Source organism: Psittacula echo, assembly GCF_963264785.1.
Source record: "Psittacula echo genome assembly, chromosome: 4".
In the NCBI taxonomy this organism is placed as follows: Eukaryota; Metazoa; Chordata; class Aves; order Psittaciformes; family Psittacidae; genus Psittacula; species Psittacula echo.
In genome coordinates this window covers 25,984,140-26,005,145 of record NC_137738.1, presented here as the reverse complement: position 1 = coordinate 26,005,145, position 21,006 = coordinate 25,984,140, and the positions used below count along the sequence as shown (strand labels likewise).

The 21,006-nt window shown below is 39.9% G+C and overlaps 1 protein-coding gene across 2 annotated transcripts in view; it reads right to left on the bottom strand.

Moving 5' to 3' along the window:
* PLD5 (phospholipase D family member 5) overlaps nt 1-21,006 on the bottom strand; it is a gene marked incomplete at both ends in the record, with an annotated part of 176,081 nt that overhangs the window by 73,471 nt on the left and 81,604 nt on the right. For both annotated transcript variants that reach the window (XM_080615994.1, XM_080615995.1), the window contains one exon: nt 2,982-3,150. In XM_080615994.1, the coding sequence (XP_080472120.1) occupies nt 2,982-3,150 (169 nt within the window). The remainder of the gene's footprint in view (nt 1-2,981; nt 3,151-21,006) is intronic.

Sequence of the window (21,006 nt, the reverse complement as noted above, 5' to 3'; positions counted from 1 at the left end):
TTACCCTGCTGTCTGGAAAACAACAGATGATAATGCAAAAATCACCAAAACACATGATTTATCTTCTGAATGAGAAAAGCAGGTGTAGAAAGCCTACTCAGTACTTTGCCAAGGACTTCTTTACTTGACCGCCTGACCTGTAGAAGCACATCAAACACTGTAGCATCACGTGTTTGCATTTGGAGACTAATTTAAGCAAGACTCATGAATTCAGATAGCCAAGCAGAGCAGTTGTGACCTGGACAACTCAGCAGTGACTGCTTGTTTAGAGTTAACAGTAAAACATAGACAGGCAACTGTCAAGGACACTAGGTAACACAGGTACCATACCCACAAGCAAAAGTGAAAAAAATACAGTAAGGACTTCTGCAATTTCATATATGCACATGTATGCATATGCATATATGTATGTCCAATACATTTGGACAAAATGGACAATATGTCCCTGCCCATGGCAGGAGGGTTGGAACCAGATGATCTTAAGGCCCTTTCCAACCCTAACTGTTCTATGATTCTACGCATATGGATAATATTTGTATTGGGCATATATATATGCATGTGTGTTTGTGTATACAACTGCAGAATTTTCTGCTCTATGTTTCCTCAATACATGTATTGGACATGCATATATGTACATGTATGCATGTCCATATGCATGTATATGTATAATATACGTGTATATATATGCATGCACGCGTGTATATAACTACACAAACATATATAGAGAACATAGCTAAACCTTGTAACTAATTATGGAAAAGCAATCTAGCCTACTCAGCTTTTCTCCTTCAAAAATCCACGTCTGTTGAAGTGCTCTTGTAGACAACCTTGCTTTGCAATATGCCTTGAATATTCATAAAATGGAAATCAGAAGTTACAGAGCAGGATGTGGGTCCATATGGAAAATGGTTACGTGCTCAGTTTCTGATAAAACAAGGATCATTCAAGGAAAGGCTAGAACTAACTAAACACCATACTACCTGGAAGTTTTGCATCTCACCCCCCCTTACCTTTCATAATGCTTCTGTTATTTTGGGGCAAATTTCCCTAAATTCAAATTGTAAAGACTTGAGAACAGTCTATTTATACCTCAGAAAATGGCTAAATTACAATTTTTGAAGGTCCTCTGAAATTTCACTTTAATTTTCCAAGTGAAGAAGCAGATGTAACAAGTTTTCTCCTTTCCCTTTCACAAACTAAGCTTTGTGTACATTCTCCTGGGCAGCAATTTGCTAGGAAGTGCTGCGACTTGGCAATTTCTTTAGCAATTAGACTGGCCAATAGCAGTACAGTGTTTTAGCATGGATAGACAAGCTTGACAGAAAGATCTATCAGCTGTTCAGCCCACACTGCTGTACAAATGAGAAAATGACTGGAATATTAATTGCTTTTAAACAGAAGTAATTACTCACTTTTGTAAGACTACTAGCAAGCAGAAATAGATACTAGAATAGAATATTATGAAAAATGTTTCATTTTTCTGGCTTTAATTGTGCCTTTGAGGATGAAAGAGCAAACCCACTTCTTGCATATCTCTTCTTCCTTTCCCTGCTCTGACATTCCACAGTATCTTAGTTTTTATTTTGCATGAGAATGTGGAACAGTGTGAATAGATTTGATGCTTAACTACTGAAATCCCAATTTCCAGTTTCCTATTTTTGTCCTCTGATTGAGATTTGTTAGGCTCTGCCGGTTTTGAAGCAAATGACATGTTGAATTTTTTTCAGACAAAACATTTTTAAAAGATTCATGCATACACCAATTCATGCACATCCTAAAAACATCTAAGGCACTATCTCTTTGAATTCATCTGCTTGAATGACAATACATGGGTTTGAAGTTTCTTAGGCAATAAATTTAAACAAAGCTTAGCTGCATAATTACATTGTGAAAAACTCAGTATTTTGATACTCAATAAATTTATTCGCAAACTATATTCCAATATTTATAAGCATTCTAAAAGGAAGGGTTTGCACTGCATTTCTCATTTGGCTGCTTGCCTCAGATTTTCACTCTTTTTAATGGACATGCAGAAGATTTATTCTGAAGAAAAGTTAATGTATGACATTCAACTAGGCTACAGCCTCTTTCAAAAGAAGTAAAATCCAGCTCATGACTTGAAAACACAGACTATTTGCAGTAATATTTTTAGTTGCTCAGAATACCAGTCTTTGTCTATGACCTACCAGAACTAGAGAGGAAAGGGAAGGGTTTATACCATAGTATAACAGAGTTGATTCCTTACAGTTACCTGGCTGCCATTTTGACCCCATTTCATGTTAGCTGAGCAGCTTTTTCAGCAACGAATACAGATAGTGGAGAAGAGGACATACTCTCAGACTACCAACTCTTTGATAACTTAGTTTCACAAGTGATACTAAGTGGAAATCTGCCCTTAGCATATTTCTAAGAGTACTGATCTCAAGTCTTTGTTGGCATAGCATCACTGTAATGCACGTCTGCCTCATTCACCATGATTCATGATTTTTTTCTATTGTTCTTAATTGCAGAAGTCTTGAAAACTGCTCCCTCACAAGATTCATTCTGGAAAGGTAAGAGAAATCATCTGATACTACATTGTTTTTTATATATGTACTTCTATCCTTTTGGCTGCAGAATTAATCCACTTGCTTGTGCTTTTACTGTTTCAGTTGAAACAAACAGAAAATAAATGTATACATTTATGGATATTCCCTAATTATAAATGTGTTAATAGAGGTACAATTTTGCAGGGTTCTTAAGACTACACAATGACATCCTTTCCTAAGATGGAAGTGTTGGATGTGTTACCTAGTTTAAACATATCACCACTTTCAGAAACCTGTTGTATTGGCAGGAAAATCTCCATGAGAAAATGGTTTTTCTCACACTACCCAAACAAATAGGTCTGCTCAGGGAAGGGCTGTAGTTCTAAAAAATTAATAGTGAAACAACAGGAACAGATTGTTAAAGTCCCACCCTTTCGTTAGGCTAGAACATACCTGGCATGCTGATGGATGGCTGTGATTGAGGTCCCACTGGGAAGATACTATGTCAACAGACTTTTCAGCCATATTAAGTAAATTCATCCAGCCTTGGAAAAGAGACAAATGGGATGGTGCACTGTCTGAATAGTTGATACCTTCAGGAATATTTTCCACAAGAGCAACCCTGAGAATAGATAAGGAAAGAATAACCACTTAACAAAAGCACTTTTCTGAATTAAAAAGTTCCAAATTGTAAAGAATGTCAGGTTTTGGGCCTGTGGTTCAACATCTGCTCCCAGAGGCTCTCAGCAGTGTGCCACCCTGCAACTCATTCTGAAGTTGCTGAATGTCATGCTCTGCACTTCCCAAAACAATTAAATGCAGGAATGACCTACTATAATGCAGCAAAGCCAATTAAGCTTTAGAAGCTCTGCAAAACTACCTTAAATATGTAAAAACTTACTTGTAATAACACAGTAAGTGGGAATTAGTCCTTAAAGTGAGGATGGGAAAAATGAAACAATCTCTTCTTGTGTTGCCACTCTCATTTTTCCATTTAATTTCTTCTCTCTAAGCAAAGTGGTGAGATATATATTGCCTGGCATTCTCTTAGGTCTGCTTTTATAGTTGACATTTTATTACACTGCAGTCTCTATATATGAATTCCCCCTTCCCAGCTGCTCTAAGCTGCCTAATTTCTGTGCTTTTGTTTACCTGTGTAATACTCTAACTGGGATCCAGTGTTTAAGAAAGGAGAATTATGCCATTTTAATTTCTTGTTATTTTTTGAAGGCTCCTTAATCTTATTGTCTATATTATTAAAAAGCAAATCACATTACACATATTCACATGGATCCAAGAAGGTAAACAAATACTGTACTAAACTGACAGTTCAAAATATGCTCCTCTGCTTCAGGGAAATTACGTGTTTCATGCAGCACACTGCCTCACTTCTAGGTTGCACTAAATTGCAGCAGATAAAGCTCCTCTCTACACTCAATAGAGGAATCTTAAAAATAAACACAAGTCAAACAAGATTCCTAATTCTGTCTGTAGGTAAACAGATGAAATTTTCAGCTTATGCAAAAGGTACTTCTGTAAGTGCTCCTAATACCTGTCACTTTTATTGTAAAGCACACAAACCAGATTTAGGAAGGCTGTAGCAGGGATTTGAAGAATACTCATTTTCATTGTATCCAAGTAGACTGAGTATTTCCAGTCTGTTTCTGTACTTATTAATAGCATTAATTATCAACTCCGATATGAGTATAATTTTTAAAGTTTTTAAGTAAATAATTAATACCAACCTTTAGTGTAAATGAGAATTGTACACTTTTTGACTGTTAGAAAACCAGATCAGTTCATCTTACAGGGTCACATGGAAACTTTTACAGCTTTTTCACAATATCAAGCATATTTCTGAAGTTAACCCATTAAAAGACTGAAGATTAGTACCCTGTAGCAGTGTAAAGAAAACCCATCAAGAACGGTGATAAAGTAAACCTGGGATAATCATCACATTCCTACTCTGCTGGCTTGGCAAAAAATCCTCCCCAAAACTGGAACATGCACAGCTCCTCCTTTCATTAAACATTCAAGTACGTTCTCTTATTCTCTAAAATCTGCCAACCAGCATATATATCACTAAGCTGCTATTACTGATGGTGTTCTCTGTCACATACTTTGAACATGGTATTCTAGTAATTAACATTAAACTTAACTACACTGCAGTAACAAAGTTGTAAAAACAGTAAATTGACTGTAAAAGCTTAAATACACAGCTTGATTCCTTAATGTTTTCAAAGTTTACTTCATTCTAAAACATTTTACCTACCTCATTTACGAACTTTTCAAAATAACTAGTGCCCTAAATATTTAGATAATTTATATTAGTCTATTAGCAATGCCACACTTCTAAAAAGAATCTATTTTACTCTAACACTCAAGGTTTTAGACTTCTTTCTGCTGCATCTAATCCCCTTACAGAACTTTTGTTAGATCCCTTGAAAACTTGGTTAGTTCTTTCTCAATAGTTAACATCAGTAATCATAGTGCAGCTCTTAGCGATGTCCATGTTCCTAGAGGTGTTTTATGAAGAGCTGCAGGATGGTCACCTTCAAAGAGCAAGAAATCAAAGCAGAGAAGGTAAAGTTATATTTACAAGGACATAAACCCTCCCTCCCCCAACAATCCAGCAGCAAAGAGAAACAAATTCATGTCTTCCTGGCCTCTGTCATCCCCTACCCAGTCACGTACAGATACAGGAAGGAGTTATTTTGGATATTCTACAAAGACATTCTTCAGATCAAATGATTATTCAAAAGATAATCTATCAAAAGTGATTCTAATTTATCTAGAATTTAAAAGTGCACATCACTTCCTTAACACAAGATTTGTTCAAAATTTGTCAGCATTAGAATATCACCTGACACACAGTGTTTTCTGGTTGAACCTATGCAAATGAATATACAGGAACCCACAAAGGAACTCAGTACTGAATCTGTCATGGTCACTTCCAGTGGCTTGTAGTTGTGTTTCCCAGGTACTGAACTCCTGTCACACCGGAAAGCATTAGCTTAACTTCCATTCTTCCTAACTCTGTCTTTGGCAAGTTGAAAGCTGACAAAAAGGTAACACAGTCTTCAGAAGGGCTGACAACCTGGAGATCATGTAGCTCAACCCTCCTCGCCAAAGCAGGGTCAATGACAGCAGGTCGCTCAAGACATTGTCCCATCAGGTTTTGAATATCTCCAGTATCTCCAGGTCCAAGAAGATTAACATGTTATATTTGAGACTAGGGCCCTAATCCAGCCAAACACATACATGCTTATTTCTGATATAATGACTTCATGTTATTTAGGTCTGAAGTAGAGGAAAATGCTCTATCTATATATTATAAAACCAGATTCCAGAAGTTGCTGGAAGCTATACCTAAAAGTGTAATGCAGTAAGAGTTGCAGATTTGCATCATTGCTCTATAGATACATTTGGGAACAGAAACCATGAAGACATGTAAAAAAAGTTGGGCTCTTATTCCTTTCCATATGTTAAAACCATCTACTTATTCAAAGAAAGTAGCAAGGCAAATTTGCTGGGCAAAAGGATATTAATCTCTCTCTTAAAAGGGCCCTTGTCAGGAACAAGGTGCTGCTTTGTAAGGAAGTTTGTCCTAACTGTTGGGCTGAACTTGCTCTTCACTAGGAGATCAGCTCTTAACTTTTCAACCTGCATAGCATTCAGAAGGCTAGCACTAAATATGGAATGCGACACAGCTCCTGCCATTCTATAATTTGGGTTTAATTATCTTTGTTCTAATTGAATAACTTTAAAATTGCATGAAATGCAATGGCAACAGCAACACAAACGATGAAGTGTCTAGAGCACAAGTCTTATGAGGACCTGCCAAGGGAACTGGGGTGGCGTAGCCCAGAGAAAAGCAAGCTGAGGGGAGATATTATCGCACTTTAAAACTACCTGAAAGGACGTTGTAGTGAGGTTGGTGTTGGTCTCTTCTCTCAAGTAACAAGTGACAGGACAAGAGGAAATAGCTTCAGGTTGCACAAGGGGCAACTTGATGTTTGATGTTAGGGAAAATTTCCTCTCCACGAGGATTGCCAAGCATGGTAACAGGCTACCGAGGGAAGTGGCTGAGTCACCATCCCTGGAGGTATTTAGAGGACATGTAGATGTGGTGCTTTGGAACATGGTTTAGTGGTGGGCTTAGCAGTGCTAATAGTTAGACTTGATCTTAAAGGTCTTTTCCAACCTAAATGATTCTATGATTCTATGTAACAGAAGCCAGATGCATTTCTGTTAGTGAAACTGTTATTCAGAACAGATAGTATCTGTTAATATATTTCCTAGTCTTCTATTTAACCAAATAGTAAGTACTTTGTGTTCTTTGACATTTCATCTAACAAGGGCACCCGTTAAAATGTTTTCATAGTTTAGAATTCCTTTTAATAATGAAATGGTTCTGCCAACCCACCCAATATATTTCCCTATTTACTCAAAACCAACATCAAACTCAGAATTAACCAAAAAAAGTCAACCACAAGTTTCTAAACTAAGTGACTTTGCCTTCATAATCTTCCATTTTCCTTTAGCAAAATAGCAAAGTTCCTTTAGCACAAAAACAAAGTGCTTAGTCAATAAAAGTTTTGTTAAACCTTCTGTGCAAGTTTGAGTTTGCAAGCCCCAATTCAATCAATAAAAGCTAAATTTAGCTCTCATTTTTGTTCCAATATAAGCCACAAAGATTTTTAAAATATAGCATAACAAAAACTTCCACGAGAGAAGGTCATTTACAGACCTTGAGGAACATCAGGAATCGTGACATAATTTGTTCTGCAAAAAAGGCATATTAACAAAGCAAAACAGAACAAATGTAGCATGGAGATTAAAACAGACACTTCCTACACTCAAAATCATTAGCAGATAACCTTACACCTGTTGGACAAGATGTCCTTCCCTTCTCCAATTTCCTAGTGTTCTATTTCATCTATTAATGCCAATAAAGGCTAGACTCTGGTTACATAGCTGAATATTCTCAGACCTACCTCACACAGACTGAGAAACCCGAAAGTAACTTTACATGATTTCTGTGAAGCTATAGAGAGACAGGGGTCAGAGCTGAGATTCAAACTCCTGAAAGCTAACAGAAATGTGGTAAGCAGTATAATGGCATTTAATACCCAACAAAGTACAGACCTTGACCTCAATAAGAAGACTCTTCTAAACTCAGCTACATGACTTGCGTTTAGCAACTCCAAGTAAATTCTGTCCCAGGCTAAGCGTTCATCATCTTTGAAAATTCTTTGGTCAGACAGTGAGAAGGTCTGTTTCTGATATACCAACTTTTTCCTCTGAAGGGAATAGATATACTTTTAATTTAACATATGGGTTAATTAGAGTAGAAAGAGGTCTAGGGCAGTGAAAATAAGCAGAAGCTGTATGTCTGTCTCTTGAATAAACTTGGGGTTATTTGTGTTATTAGCAAAAATTTATAGCTCTGTTGAAGAGTTTAGCTGTAACTATTACATAACTATAAAAGAAAAGTTCTCATAGTTCAAACTTCACAACATATTAAAATGATAAGATGTAGAACATTAATCACTCCAGTCTGTCTCGATACAGACTCATCCAGTAAAGAAAATCCAGGTCATATGCATAATGAACTGTGAACTGATGGACAGGGGTAGAGCAGTTGATGTCATCTACCTGGACTTGTGCAAAGCATTTGATACAGTCCCACACGACATCCTTGTCTCTAAATTGGAAAGACATCAACTTGATGGGTGGACCACTCAGTGGATAAAGAACTGGCTGGATGGCTGCACACAAAGAGTTGTGGTCAATGGCTCAATGTCCGGCTGGAGACCGGTAATGAGTGGTGTCCCCCAGGGATCGGTGTTGGAACCGGTCTTGTTCAACACCTTTGTCGGTGACACGGACAGTGGGATTGAGTGCGCCCTCAGCAAGTTTGCCGATGACACCGAGCTGTGTGGTTCGGTTGATACGCCGGAGGGAAGGAATGCCATCCAGAGGGACCTCGACACACTTGTGAGGTGGGCTGATGCCAACCTTATGAAGTTTAACCATGCCAAGTGCAAGGTCCTGCACCTGGGTCGGAGCAATCTCAGGCACAGCTACAGGTTGGGCAGAGAAGAGATTCAGAGCAGCCGTGCAGAGAAGGACTTGGGGGTGTTGATTGATGAGAAAATGAACATGAGCCAACTGCAGTGTGCACTCACAGCCCAGAAAGCCAACTGCATCCTGGGCTTCATCAAGAGAAGCGTGACCAGCAGGTCGAAGGAGGTGATCCTGCCTCTCTACTCTGCTCTCGTGAGACCTCACTTGGAGTATTGTGTGCAGTTCTGGTGTCCTCAACATAAAAAGGACATGGAACTGTTGGAACAAGTCCAGAGGAGGCCCACGAGGATGATCAGGGGGCTGGAGCACCTCCCGTATGAAGATAGGCTGAGAAAGTAGCAGCTTTCTGGTATCTGAAGGGGGCCTGTAAGGGTGCTGGGGAGGGACTATTCATCAGGGACTGTAGCGACAGGACAAGAGGTAACAGGTTAAAACTTAAACAGGGGAAGTTTAGATTGGATATAAGGAAGAAATTCTTTACTGAGAGGGTGGTGAGGCACTGGAATGGGTTGCCCAGGGAGGTTGTGAATGCTCCATCCTTGGCGGTGTTCAAGGCCAGGTTCGATGAGGCCTTTGGTGGCATGGTTTAGTGTGAGGTGTCCCTGCCCATGGCAGGGGGGTTGGAACTAGATGATCTTAAGGTCCTTTCCAACCCTAACTATTCTATGATTCTAACTCAAGCTAAGTACTCAAAACTACCTAGACTATTAGCATCTAACTGAAAGCATCACAAGCTCTGTAACAGTCCTCTAAAACTGGCAAGATACATGTATGTGCATTTGTACATATGCATGTGCCCGAGTGTATGCACACGACAAAAGCTCCTTGCTGACATTTACCTGTCTACTTTTTGAATTTTAGTCATGAAAACTTTGATCTCCAGAAACAAAATCTTGAGATGCTGAATGCCTGGTTTAAGACTATGCTTTGAATGAGATCTGCAGTGAATGCAGATAAGTGCAGGTTTATGGCATTAGATATATTTTTTCTGCAGACATGCAGCATTAGGGTCCAGGTACAGAGATTTATCTAAATATTTCTGAGTTATGTGATACAGCAGATCAGTGTGATGTTTAAACTGAAAAGCTGCTTTTATTGCCTCCTGAAAAACAGGTATTTTCAACAGGAGTCCGTGCGTTCAATGATAAAACACTGGATGAGCATATTAACAATTATTATTTTAAGATATCAAACTGTGCTGGAATTTGAGAGACACATAGCATCAGTCTGTGTTCTGAAAGAAATTCATCTCTTGATTGTCTCTATATTCAGAATCTGGTAACCAGTCATGAGATATGAGGGCAAAAAGGTAAAAACCTGTTGTATATGAAGCCTAACTAGATGGTCTAAAGCAGATTACCTAACTTCCCTGTCCCTGGACATGTGAATTGCAACCTAGGGGAATAAAAGGGGAGTGGTCTAACAGGTTTAATGGTGTGCATGTAAATTGGACTACTAGACTGTTGTGTTGGAGCATATAAAGAAATAGAGCTATGGCTACAGCATGCAGCACAGCAGTGTTACTTTTAGCTGTGATGCCACCAGCAGAAGAGGCACATACTGATCCCAGGCTTTTGCTCCTCATCAGGGCAGTGGGTCAGTGACTCCTGTCTCACTGCTCACCTGGGCCAGGGTGGCACCCTGGCACAAGAAAGACCCACAACATTTTGCATTAGAAATGCGAGACACGCAGATAATTTGCTAAGTTACATGTAGCTAGAGACGGTTAAAGCCATCTTGCACCTACTGCATTTTGATTGATTTCCTAACCACTGGCCTAAATTCTGTGAATGTCATCTGTGATCGGACTCAGAAGAGACAGGCCTCTTCAGCTAAGCGAGTGGCCTGATCCTATTTAACATACAGCTGCAGGAGGTGGCTGTGGCACCAAAGCAGGAATAAACAGCCCTGCCAACTTCAAGTGCTCACCGAACTTCAGCTTTAAGCACTTCAGCCAATGCCCAAAATTAGAAGTTGCTTCTCAGCTTTCCCCTTCTATGGCTGCTTCTTCTTTGTACTTAGTCTCCTTTCAAGTTTTTGTATCAATCCACAGAACTGACTGAAGTATGCTAACTATATAGCGACACATATTTTAACTCCTTACCACTTAGGCCTTTTTATATTTTCCATAGTCAATTTGGAGATCACTTTGTTTTTGCTATTTCCACATAATTGTTTTTGTGTCCACTCATCACAATGTCTACAAGCCAAATATAGCATGCAGACATGCACAATGCATCCATCAAGCCTGGCAGATTTTATGTGACAGATTCTGGGTTGGCACAACATAAAAACTAAGAATTTCAGTCAGCAGTTATGTCAGGGGAACAATATTGGGTTTTAGCAGTGGAAGATCAGACTCAGTTCTGCAGGCCTACAGAATAAGCAACTTGAAGCACTCCAGGATTACCTTTTCTCTTTGGACTGCTCTGTGGAAAAAGATGATTCCCTCTGTCTTACACCATCATCTTCAGAACCTCCCAACAATAAAATCTTACTCTTTCACCTTTCCTCAAGTGAGGACCACACAATATTGTAACAAACCACAGACACAGAAGTTTCACAAGTAGGGCCCACTATACAAAATCCACATGTCATCTAAGGTTTGAACCTGTGAATTATTTCTAATTAAATGTATTTTAGGTGATGAAATTATATTTACACAATTGCATCTCAGACGTAAGTTTCAATTCTCAAAGGCAAAACTGCATCCAAAAGAGAGAAAGAATTGACCAGATGTTTTACAATGTCACTTCAACTTACTGAGGACAATATTTCTCCTGCGCCAAAGCAAGTCTGAACTTTAGTAAAATTAAATCTAGCCTGCCATAACTATTTTAATACTGGAACTAAGAGAGCAGTCATATAATGTACCGAATGAAAAATGAGCACAGACATGGGAAAGAAAGAATGAATAGCAAACATTAAAGATCTTCATTTGTTTGTAATGATATGACCGATTTTTGCCTCAGTTCACAAAAACATATAAAGTGCAACTGAGCATTGAGCCTTTAAGCAGCCTTATTGATTTCCTCAGGGCTTCTCATATACTTGATGCAGACTTCGGCATTTACTTGAATTATGCAGGTCAGTCCAGCTCAATACTGACCTTTTCCCTCCACTATTACATATGCAGGCTCACACCAAAATAATCCTTATCAGCTGCCCCTTGCTCTATAAACAGAATGCTGAAATGAAGGTTGTTGATTTCATTGTATGAAATTATTTAACATCATTAAGACTGTCTAACAAATGCCTCATAAACAAAGGAAAAAACCCTTAGAACGCAACTGAAGGGATGAGGCAAAATATGTGTAAAGACCTTTCTGGAATAAAAATAACGTGTGGGTTTGCTTCAGGTGCTTTCCTTTAAGTTTCTAGCTCTGTTACATTAAGCCTGAACCATAACAGCACACCTGCTGAAAGGTATAACTGATTATTAAAGTCCAGTATCAAACTGAGCAGCCAAGCCATAGAACCAGAAATAAGCATACCTACATTTAATAAAGGCAAGTGTAAAGACACAATAAAATATGAATCTATATGATAGAGGTCTTGTGCTACTACTAGTTTCAATTTTTTAAGTGAATTTGCCAAACTTCACCTGGGACCCCTCGTTACTCTAACAGTAGTGACAAACACAGTAGGGTCCATCTTTGGCAAATTCCTCGGAATTATGCATTAGGAGGTAGCAGCATGGGCCTCTGAAAATCTCCACTGACTATATACAATATACAATATTCAGGGTCAATATTTTAATATACAATATTTTAAGTACTGCTGCCTGAATTCTCATCATTCAAGCTCTACATCAGAGGCATGAGGCAAGTTTAATCTGGCTTACTGTTTTGGGTGATGTTTTTTGTGTGGTTTGTTTTGTTTGGAGTTTTTTGCGTTTGCTTTAAGGGGGTTTATGGTTATGTTAGCACCTTCCCTATAACAAGAAACAAAGAATCAAGAAGCACAACAATATCAACTAAGACTTCTAATTATTATTCCTAATGATAATGCTTTGAAAGTCTGTTGCAGCTTACCTTTAGCGGCAGTAAATACAAAATCAGATATATTGATTTAAAAATGTGATTACACTACTTACAAGCAGCTCACATGGTAACACAGTAAGCCCTGCACAGCACGTAGGAACTTAAACAGAAGTTCCATACTGAAATGGAAAAGGTTTCCTCGGTGATCAAATACCTGTCCTTGCTACTTCAAGCAATGTTTCATATGCTTTTATTCCTAAATTTTCCAGATAAGGAAAAGATAATAGAACAAGGAAGTGTTTTTACCACAACTTGTCATACTGGAATATTTTTGATAAAAAAATTGCTGCTGTCATAGGCAGAAATCTGCTTCACTAGATATCCTTTTACTTGCTCTGTCCTTTATCCTCAGTAACCCAGATCTCATGTCTCTCTCCTGTGATATTTTTATGGATGACAATCGCTTCCTTTCTTAGCTTTCACCCTACACAGTCAAGAGCCTTCAGTATCTTTATTATTAAACAGACCCTTCCTAGAACCTCCTCCTACTCACTATGAGTTCAACCTTCTTGGTTATTGGTGGTCAGTTACACATAGTGTTCCAGATTAAAACTTGTCAGTGCCATTGAAAATGGCATCAATACTTCCTTTTTACTTCTGGTTACATCTTGCCTGATGTAAATAGTATTGCATCTATCTCTAAGCAATTCTCTCTTATGACAGTTTCCCTAAGGAACTGCTTCCCTTATACAGTATAAAGACAGAAAATTTAGTTAAATTAGAGTTGGACTACTGCCTAGGAGTGAATAAAATTAAACTGTTAACCAAAAGGGTACATATATCCTCATGAGAAACCAAAATATGTACTTAAGATCTATTATAACCTCACAAATCTGAAAAGGGGTTTTCCCATTCTCAGTCTGACGAAAGGGCAGTTTGGGATCACTTCTATTTATTTTCTGCCTTCAGATCATATATTTTCTTGTTCAAATTTAATTCTAATGATGACTGTGGGTAAACATATCTTTAGGAGGCTCTACAGTCAGCTATTTCTTTATTCATATACTTAAGTCAGAAAACTCACAAAACCAGACCTCTGTCATTCCCTGCTTCTACATGACTGCTGTAATTTGCGAAATTCAAGGAGTAAAGCAAAGTAAAGAGATACCAAGATTAAAGAAACAGAACAATTAAAAGTCAGATGACTGCTGAAATGTGTAGCAGACATAAGAAAAATCTTTTTACAACCCTTTACTGAAACAGTAAGCAACACATTCCAACAAAGAAGCAGAGAGTTGAAGTAGCCTTATTTCTTTCAAAGCTGCTTTTAAGGATGTTTTATTATTACTTTCAACTAATTCAAGAACAGACTAACCACAGAATCTGAGGAATGATAAATTCCACGAAGTACGAAACATGATAATGGTTGTGAAGCTGAGAGGACAAAAAGGTGAAAATACAGGAAGTCTGAAAAGAGCAATTTTGAAGCATTAACCCAACCCCTGATAAGAAATTGTATCATGATTGGGATCTGCGGCAAAAAAGCTTAAAGAAATTCTGCTGAAAGACCCAGAATTAACCCTTTGCAAAGATGCTGGCAATCACCAAAATCACCTGTCATACTGAATCCTAGGGATGTCAGACATCCCTGCAAGAAGTAGACATAAAAAGCTCACATGACTATAAGGAAGAACACCACTGCAGAAGGGAATAAGGAACTCCAGCTGGCATTTCGGCAAACAAAACAGCAGACGCTATCATCAAATAATTCAGGTTGGATGTCCCCTACCTGTTCTAATGAGTAAATTAAGGAAATATAAATGGGATGTAGAAAACTCACTACAGTGAATGAGAGATCTGGAAATGATTAAATTATTATAGAACAAAACTAACCGCAAGACAGAAGGTAGATACACAAAACCAAAAGTGAGGTTTATTTGGAAGATACTTCAATGCAAACACTAACTAGTAAAGCAAAAATATTCCCTAATGTACTCCAGTTGAGCAAGTGTGCTCATAAAGGAATATGGACATTTGCAGCCAGAAATATCCATACAAAAATGAGTTCAAGGCCAAAGAAACAAAATATTCTATTATTCGAACTTAGAACTTACACAAAGTGATTGGATATGAAGCCATCTTATCTTGAGCCAAGAAAAAGGGAAAAAAAAGTTTATTGGTTACTCCTTATCCAGGCTATTCCTTTCCCTTAAAAAAAATAAAAAATAAAAAAAATAAATCAAAGTTATTTCACTTTCCCATCTTCAGTGTTTTCCAGACTTTTTCAGTTAACATAAGTAAGGATAAGTTTATTGGGGTTGCCTGCAGTACTCATACAGGCTAAACTACCACTCATTTTCTTCTTATTCTGTTTGTAATACTTATCATAAGCTATGTCCTATAATAATTTACAGGAAATAATTTACCCAGCCTTACTAAATCAGTAAGTATTGACAGGTCTATATTGCTGAAATTTTATTTTCCCACTGCAGGATAGAAACATCTGATGAAAATTCAGCTATATTTTGAGATAAGAATTGATTTGCTCCATAATGGTCTTCTCAGGAATTCCACCCACTCTACTATAATTCCTCTGGTGGCCATTTTTGAGATAAAATGAAAGGTTATTACACCTAGCTTTCTTACAAGTTCTTTTCTTACAAGTTTCTCACAAGACTAAATTCTTTAGAGTACAGATTACATCGTCTCATGGTTTTCTGTTTTCTGCAACATCTAACATATCCTGCACAATAATATATTACAGACTATAATCAGGACTGTGTAAAGATAGATAGATGTAAGAACAGATAAAACCAACAAGCTACAAATGGATTAATTTATTGGTTCTAACCCTTACTAGTAGAAACACCTGGCACGTCAACAAATAACCTATGGTTCAGAGTAAATTCCTCTCACTTTATCACACAATACTTCAAAACCCCTCCTCTAGTCTACCATTACAGGAGGAGGAAGATGTTGGAGGAAGATGTTTTGGAAAGACGATACTGATCTGAACATTTCACATCTCCCCTGTTCCCAACACCAGTAAAGCCTCAGGAATATGAAAGAGCAGAGGAGTTTGTTTCTGTGAAGTGGTAATTTAGTTATAACTGATTATAAATGCTTTAAAAAAATCTCTCCTGCAAGAAGAATTCCCATGACCTGTTTCTCTTGAATCAAACTACGCATATCAATGGAGATGCTATGGCAGGAAAAGGTCTCCAAGTACGTCTCTTTCTCTTGGTTTTAGTTATTGTCAATAACTAACATAACTAACTGATGAGCTGCACAGCATCTTCAAAACAAAGCTCCTATATCTGATGCTCCAAAGACAGAAATGGGGATAAAGCTACAGAGAAACAATAGTGATGATGCGAGAGGGGAAGGCAGTAACAAGACATCAGTTGTTTGTCTTGCCTATTTATCCACTGGCAAGCAAAGGTTTCTCACAAAATCCATGTTTCATCTGATATTCCCAGGTGCAAACCAAGCATACACTTCCATGGATCCCTATGCATCCCTCACCTGGGGTTTTCAGTCCCTTCCATTCCAAGAATTCCAGAAGGAAATTATTTTTTTTATTTTCTTTTTAAATAAACAAATTGTTGTAGGAAGAAGTCATCAACTGTTCTGTCAAAAAACATCCAGGACCCAATCCAGAACCCTATACACAAAGCACCTTCTTGTACAAACCCCAACTGCCTAGTTGAATTATTGATTCCTTGAAATTTGTGCTTTCTATTGTGCTACAAAGAGCAACAAGAAGATGAGTAAATCAACTTCATAAAAGAAGATGACAAAGTTTCAGCAAAATATTGCTAAGCATTAGCAGAAATGTTTTGCTTCTACTTAGTAGTCCTACACAAAATATTGTCATCTGTAATGAAAATCACTTTCTCAGATGTTGTTTTCAAATGCACAGTAAGTTTCCACCAGCTTGAAAAATGCCTTCTATTACTCCAAAGTGGTTCTTTTGCACTGGAAATTGGACATGTTTTTTTAAATGGGATCATTTGTGTTACTGTTGCACTCCTTTAGCACCATGCCAAAATACAGACTTCCAAGTAATCTTTATTACAAATGCTTTGCATATGAAGTACATTTTGGATTAAACTGAACTTAGTGAGATAAATGTTGTTACCAAAAATCTTTTTACTGTCATATTGTATAAAAATAAAAAGCAGCTAAGTATTTAAAATGAGATAAACTTGGAAAAAAGAAAGTAGTAAATTTAACATGTTAACTCGTCAAAGAATCGAAACACTTGGTTACGCAGGGGTGTTAGAGTAATTTGGAAGTAATTTTGTGTCATTCACCAAATGAGAGAGAGAAAGATTATGAGAACAAGTGGAAACTCTACGGCCTTGCAGCACTATTTTCAACTTTCAGCTCAGTAGTTACTTCACTAAATCTCATTCAAACATGGTAATTGCTGTTTCAGAGAGGTAGCAATACTCCAACAGAAAGACTCAGAGACAAGAGTTAAGCACCCACAGGGTGCAGATGGAGATTGGGTGGCCTGACTCTTTGCTGTTCTGAACAGCAATCACGGCTGCAGCCACAATCCACTCCTACACATGGCTCTCCACATACAGAGGAGAGCTTTGAGAAGCATTTTAAGAAAGATGGCAGCATTATAACAAACAAATAAGATCCCTAACAGTAAAATTAAAAGACCCAAGAAGGACATAAACAATGAGGATTGCTTCACTTAGCAATGATAAATTCAGTTACTCCATCTCCATGCTCTGCTCTTGTTAGATTGACTACTATGTTAGATCTTGATTACTATGCTTTTCCACTTACATCCAATACCAATATGGGGACAGCATCACACCAAACCAGAGAGGGTGAGCAGTGCCTTCCCTTTAAAACTATTAACTTGCAGCTCCTTAAACAACAGAAAAGAGGCTTTATGGATTTTAAAAAATAATAATAATTTTTAGAAGATCACAGTATCACAGTATCACAGTATGTTAGAGATTGGAAGGGACCTCAAAAGATCATCTAGTCCAATCCCCCTGCCAGAGCAGGAACACCTAGATAAGGTTACACAGGAATGTGTCCAGGCGGGTTTTGAATGTCTCCAGAGAAGGAGACTCCACAACCTCCCTGGGCAGCCTGTTCCAGTGTTCTGTCACCCTCACTGAGAAGAAGTTTCTTCTCAAGTTTAAGTGGAACCTCTTGTGTTCCAGTTTATACCCATTACCCCTTGTCTTATCATTGTTTGCCATTGAGAAGAGCCTGGCTCCATCATCATGACACTCCCCCTTTATATATTTATATACACTAATAAGGTCCCCCCGCAGTCTCCTCTTCTCCAAACTATAGAGACCCAGCTCCCTCAGCCTTTCCTCATAAGGGAGATGCTCCACTCCCTTAATCATCTTTGTCGCCCTGCGCTGGACTCTCTGCAGCAGGTCCCTGTCCTTCTTGAACTGAGGGGCCCAGAACTGGACACAATATTCCAGATGCGGTCTCACCAGGGCGGAGTAGAGGGGAAGCAGGACCTCTCTCGACCTACTGACCACCCCCCTTCTAATACACCCCAGGATGCCATTGGCCTTCTTGGCCACAAGGACACAGTGTTGGCTCATGGTCATCCTGCCATCCACTAGGACCCCCAGGTCCCTCTCCCCTACACTACTCTCTAACAGGTCGTTCCCCAACCTATACTGGAACCTGGGGTTGTTCCTGCCCAGATGCAGGACTCTACACTTTCCCTTGTTATATTTCATCAAGTTTCTCCCTGCCCAACTCTCCAGCCTGTCCAGGTCTCGCTGGATGGCAGCACAGCCTTCTGGCGTGTCAGCCACTCCTCCCAGCTTAGTGTCATCAGCAAACTTGCTGACAGTACACTCAATTCCCTCATCTAAATCATTGATGAATATATTAAATAATACTGGTCCCAGTACTGACCCTTGAGGCACTCCACTAGATACAGGCCTCCAACTGGACTCCGCCCCATAGACTACAACTCTCTGGCTTCTGTCCTTCAGCCAGTTCGCAGTCCATCTCACTACCTGATCATCCAGACCACACTTCCTCAATTTAGCTATGAGGATGCTGTGGGAGACTGTGTCAAATGCTTTGCTGAAGTCAAGGTAGACCACATCCACCGCTCTGCCATCATCCATCCACCGTGTTATTTCCTCATAAAAGGCTATGAGGTTGGTCAAGCATGACTTCCCCTTGGTAAAGCCATGTTGACTGCCCCTCATAACCCTCTTATCCTTGACATGCCTTAAGATGGCATCAAGGATAAGGTGTTCCATCACTTTCCCAGGGATGGAGGTGAGGCTGACCGGTCTATAGTTACCCGGGTCCTCCTTCTTGCCCTTTTTGAAGACTGGAGTGACATTTGCTTTCCTCCAGTCCTCAGGCACCTCTCCCATTTCCCAAGACTTGGCAAAGATGATGGAGAGTGGTCTAGCAATGACTTCCGCCAGTTCCCTCAGCACCCGCGGGTGCATCCCATTTGGACCCATGGATTTATGGATATCCAGATTGCTCAACTGGTCCCTAACCCATTCCTCATCGACTAAGGCAAACTGCTCCAGTGACCTGACTTCATCTGAGGTCTCAGGAGTACAGGGCTCTTCAGGACTGCCTCCGGCAGAGTAGACTGAGACAAAGAAGGCATTCAATAACTCTGCCATCTCAGTATCTTCTGTCACCAGGGCACCCATCCCATTCACCAGTGGGCCAACCTTGCCTCTGGTGTTAGTTTTATCAGCTATGTATTTGAAAAAGCTCTTTCTGTTGTCCTTGACCCCTCTCGCCAGGTTTAATTCTAAGGAGGCCTTAGCCATCCTAGCTGCCTTCCTACATCCTCTAGCAGCAGCCTTATATTCCTCCCGAGTAAACTCTCGAGTTTAAAAAAAAAAACTTACTCCCTGTAAACTCTCCTCTTCCACTTGAGCATACCCAGCAGTTCCTTATTTAGCCACGCAGGTCTCCTGGCCCTCTTCCTTGACTTCCTACGTGTCGGGATGCTCAGCTCTTGAGCTTGGAATAAGCAATTCTTGAATGTCAACCAACTATCTTGGGCCCCTTTACCTTCAAGCAGCCTTGCCCATGGGACTTCCCCTAGCAATTGCTTGAAAAGGCCAAAGTTTGCCCTGCTAAAGTCCAGGGTTGCAATTCTACTTGCTATTGTACTGGTCCTACCACACAAGATCCTGAATTCCACCATCTCATGGTTGCTGCAACCAAGGCAGCCCTCAACCTTTACTGCTTCGACCAGACCCTCCTTGTTAGTGAGGATGAGATCCAGCAGCGCTCCTCTCCTGGTTGGCTCATCCACCATTTGCATGAGGAAGTTATCATCCATACACTGGAGGAACCTCCTGGACTGTGGCTGGGTTGCTGAGTAGTCCTTCCAGCAAACATCAGGGAAGTTAAAATCCCCCACGACCATCACGGCCTGTGACTGTGAGGCCGCTCTCAGCTGCCTGTAGAAGGCCTCGTCAACTTCCTCACCCTGATCTGGTGGCCTGTAACAGACACCCACAACAGTATCGCCCCTGCCAGCCTGCCCCTTAATTCTCACCCACAGACTCTCAACTCGCTCATCCTCTGTCCCTGGACAGAACTCAGTTCATTGCAGCTGCTCTCGCACATAAAGAGCAACCCCAGCACCCCCCTGGCTGGCCTGTCTTTCCTGAAAAGGACATAGCCCTCCATGACTATATTCCAGTCATGCGAGCTGTCCCACCACGTCTCTGTAATTGCCACCAGATCATAATCTCCTGACTTAACACAGGTCTCCAACTCCTCTTGCTTATTTCCCATGCTGCACGCATTGGTGTACAGGCATTTCAAGGAGGGAGCTGAGCTCACCAATTTCACCCTAGGATTATAGGAGGCCTCCCAGTCTTCATCAATTCTAGAGTGCTGCCCCACTGGGGCAAGCCCAGCTACAACCCCATCCCTCTTCGAATCTAGTTTAAAGCTCTCCAAATGAGCCCTGCTAATTCATGCCCCAGCATCCTTTTGCCTCTGTGAGTTAAACCTTTCCCACGTGCCATCATCCGGACTGGAGCCTTATAAAACCAGCTGTTATCAAAGAACCCAAAGCCCTGCCTAAAGCACCAGTCTCGAAGCCAATCGTTTATGGACTGAATTTTCCCATTCAATCCCACATCATCACCGGAAGATGGAAGGAGTGAGGAGAAGATCACTTGAGCCCCAGACTCTTTCACCATCCGCCCCAAGGCCCTGTAGTCTTTCTTCATCCCCCTCAGACTGTGGGAAGCAGCTTCCCCCCCACCTGTCTGGAAGACCAGCAGCGGGTAGTAGTCTGTCGGGTGCACCAGGCTGGGGAGCGCCTTGGTGATATCCCTGATCCGGGCTCCAGGCAGACTACACACTTCCCTATGATGAGGGTCAACTCTGCATATCCC